We start from the raw sequence: 3,784 nt of genomic DNA on the forward strand, positions 1-3,784 counted from the left end.
GTTCAACCAAAGTCTCCTTCTCATCCTCCACCACTCTGCGGGGTCCTCTCATCCTCCACCACTCCTCGGCGTCCTGTCGCTGCCGTCCTCCTCCAACGGCAAGGACGAGGACAACTTGATTCCAGCTCTTACCCAATTCCAGCTCAATGTGACATTCATGTGGTTCTTCAACTTTTGACTGTGATGTCATAGATGATCGAAAAAACATGGATACAAATATTTGGATATGCAGAAAGGAAATAAATAAGGAAGCTATTTGTTGGTCAAACTGCATACAAACTTTTCTCAATCAACTGATGACAATACAGATCCAGGGATTCTTAATAGTAGTTCAGCATCATAGATGGATAAACAGAACTAATCAACACACTAACAAACTCTAACAAACTGCTAAATGATACTGCTAGTCTGCTAGTACGTAGTTTTACTGATAACACACCACACTTCTACTGTGAAGGAACATACCGGAGCATATATTGTATACTAACGTACAGTACTAGAATGACACTCCATACTACTTTACTGATAACGCACCACTACTGGAAGGAAGGCTCCTGCAAAATAAAACTAGTTGTTGAATGGCATGCCATCCAGCTCAGCAACCACAAAGGCGGAGCACCAGATCAACGGTAGACTCGCTCTGAATCTTGTAGTCCGCCAGGGTGTGGCCATCCTCCAGCTGCCTGCCAGCAAAGATGATGCGCTGCTGTATAGGGGGAGTGCCATCCTTCTCGTAGATCTTCACCTTGACACTGTTGATGGTGTCCGAGCTCTTGACGTCAAGGTCGAGAGTCCTCCCATCCAGGGTCCTGACAAAGAGGTGCATCATCCTACTTTCTCCTGGCTTACACGGGCGGAGGACAAGGAGGAGGGTGGACTCCTTCCAGATGTTGTGGTCAGCCAAGGTGCGGTTGTCATCCTCCAGCTGTTTGTTGGCGAAGATGAGGCACTGCTGGCCCTTTGGAAAACCCTCCATGTCCAAGATCTTGGACTTCACGTTGCCAATAGTGTCTAGGCTGTCGACCTCGAGGGCGATGGTCCTGGCTGACAGCGTCTCCGTCACGAAGATTTGCATCTTTTCCTGGAGGTCAATCGTAGAGTCATGCTCGATGCCATAATCGGCCAATGTACGGTTGTCTTCTAGCTGCAACCCATCAAAGACGAGGTGGTACTGCTGCTGGATCTTTGCCTTGACGGTGTACAGGGTGTCAGATGAGTGGACCTTGATGCGGATTGTCCTGCCGGTGGGGTTCTTGACAAAGATATGCATTCTGGATGAGCTACAGACACAAACATCAACAATTGTTAGACAAAATATTTAGGCTGTAGAAAGAGCCCATTATTGAAACAGTAGAAGCAAGAAGAGAAATTTACTGCATAAATACTTCATTTATACAGAAAAAGGTGCCGCACTAAGCCTAGCTTGCAAAGTTAAGTCTTGAGCAGTCATTAATAATATACATGCACGGTTCACTCAGTTCTGTAAATTGAAGAGACTAGTTAGGTGCTCATTAGTTGCTAAGAATAAAACAAAACATATGGTATTATCAATCAAGTGATACTTCTATTTGGTGAACATGTACATGCCTGTCAAGTGCAGTTTTTCACAGGGTAGCAACGAACGTTGCCATTTTTCTCTACTTTCCCTAATCACATCAGTATATATACTCGCCAAATTGTATTATACCCTGCGCAAACTTAGTGATACACTGAAGGAGAATATTGCTGCTGTTTTTTGCTAAATAGAAATTTCTAGTTTCAGTTTATATCAGTATTCAGTAGCACTATATAACTTAAAGAACAACAATCTATGTGTGAGCTTATGAATTTTAGTAGCGAGGAAAGATTCACTGAAATGGCTCTGAATTTCAGTACCGGGGAAAGATTTAAAAAGACAGCCGATGAAAGGTAAATCATGCACTATCACGTGGATAAGTGAAATGAATGCAAAAAAGTTATTTAAGGCACCAGCTTAAGAGCTACCCAAGTCATGGGGATCAGGATAGCAACAGTAGAACCAAATAGATACTGAGAGCACGCCAAGACAATTCATGGCCAATAAATTTGTGGACACTTGAAGAGGTTCACAATCCAGACGAAGGCGGCCTGCTACAAAACTGATAACCCAATCGGAAGAGCTTACATGGGCTGGATGGTCGTGATTCATGAATGATATTTGCCATGAGAGCATGGCGTTTCCACAGAACGTTTGACAACATGAACACACGTTTACTGGTGGCAGGCTGACCAGGGAGCCCACGCGGACGCCAGCCTAGGGTTAGAATTGGTATCGACAGTGTCAGGCGAATGCCAAATCAGCCAATAAGACTCACCATCACAGAAGCTAGCTAGCTAGCTAGAGCACCCTTCAGTGTTACTACCCTACAAAGCATCGATCTTAACCGAAAAATAGAATATGAATCCTTACTACAGGAAGTTGCTAGCTAGCTCGAGCTCCATGGTACCCTCTATCTAGACCGTTGATTTGCATTGTGATATGTGCAGCTGGGTTCCCATACCGTGGACATGCCAGTCATTAGCAGTAGGTTTAGGTCCTCTGGCTCACATGCAGGATGCAGCACTCGCTCGCATGCAGTTCTGTAGACCTGACACAACACTGTACATGCCACTGTTCACTCACCTTTAAAGATGCTGACATGCAGCACATGCACGGCTGTGGAGCACATGCTCCACCTAGGATGATGCATCGGGACATGTGATAGAAAATTGTTAGACATGACAAATGAAGAGAGACGAGAGAGGGGCGAGAGAAAAGAAAGAGGAGAAATATGTGCAAAACACGCAATATCCTCCGTGTAAGACAGAGAAGCTGCAAGAGATGACAGAAATGAAGAGAGAGAAGCTGTAAGAGATGGCAGAAATGGAGAGGAGAGAGAGAAGAGAGCAGCGGGAGAGAGAGCACGTGTGAGAATTTTTGTGGGAGAGCTTGTGAGAGAAAAACTTACTAGTTTTTTAAGTGAGAGAGAGAGCCGGTGAGGGATAAGAAAAGAGAGAATCTGTGCGTCAGAGGGACAGCAAGTACACATGTGAGAGACAAGAGAGATGGCGACGTGAGGTAAGAGAGTTTGAGAGAGACTCAGCATGCATGCGGCCGGTCCCATGCGCTCCAGGGAATTTACTGTTCCTTCTCTGTTAATTACTAGTATGGTCTGCTCACATAGCACATATCCCTGTGTAAAGTATTGTAAAATGAATGGATAGGATAGTGGGTCCTGTGGAGCTCGAGCTACAAAAATCTGCACTCTAACTAAAATTAACAGCATGCAGATGCCAAAGTCCGGCGGTCCAGCCTTTATTTACACCCAAAAAAGTTAACGTTTGCAATAGGTAAGGTCATAGAAGCATCAAGAGAGATGTATAGTCACAACACAAATAACAATTTTGGACTATCTCTGCCGTTTATCTTGTTATTGACTTATTATTGTTTCATTTATTATTTATGTATATAAACAAAACCAAAAATTAAAAAAAATATAAAGTATATCTAGCTTATTAGATTCCATGGCGAGGACATACATATAACAAGAACTCGATCAGGTGTACCTGATATATTCTCCATCGATCTCTAGATAAAGAGTTTCATTATCCTAAGATCTAGCAGAGGATGATGAGGTTAGCAACAAATTCCATGAGGCCAGGCAACCCGCTGATGTAATATTCCTCCTAGCTACGTGACACTAACAGAAGGCTCAATAGAGGGCTAGAGTTCACCCAATCCATATGTGATCGCACGGCGGTAGATCCGATTGTGGGTGGGGTGGGG

The 3,784-nt window shown here is 44.0% G+C and overlaps 1 protein-coding gene and 1 pseudogene across 1 annotated transcript in view; one reads left to right on the plus strand and one right to left on the minus strand.

Moving 5' to 3' along the window:
• LOC119278776 overlaps positions 1-3,784 on the plus strand; it is a 283,671-nt pseudogene that overhangs the window by 28,662 nt on the left and 251,225 nt on the right.
• LOC119278777 (polyubiquitin-like) overlaps positions 1-3,784 on the minus strand; it is a 74,017-nt gene that overhangs the window by 25,273 nt on the left and 44,960 nt on the right. The window contains exon 4 of the mRNA XM_037560126.1: positions 604-1,271. Within this exon, the coding sequence (XP_037416023.1) occupies positions 604-1,271 (668 nt within the window). The remainder of the gene's footprint in view (positions 1-603; positions 1,272-3,784) is intronic.

The sequence above is a fragment of the Triticum dicoccoides genome, chromosome 3B, assembly GCF_002162155.2.
Source record: "Triticum dicoccoides isolate Atlit2015 ecotype Zavitan chromosome 3B, WEW_v2.0, whole genome shotgun sequence".
NCBI classification, from domain to species: domain Eukaryota; kingdom Viridiplantae; phylum Streptophyta; class Magnoliopsida; order Poales; family Poaceae; genus Triticum; species Triticum dicoccoides.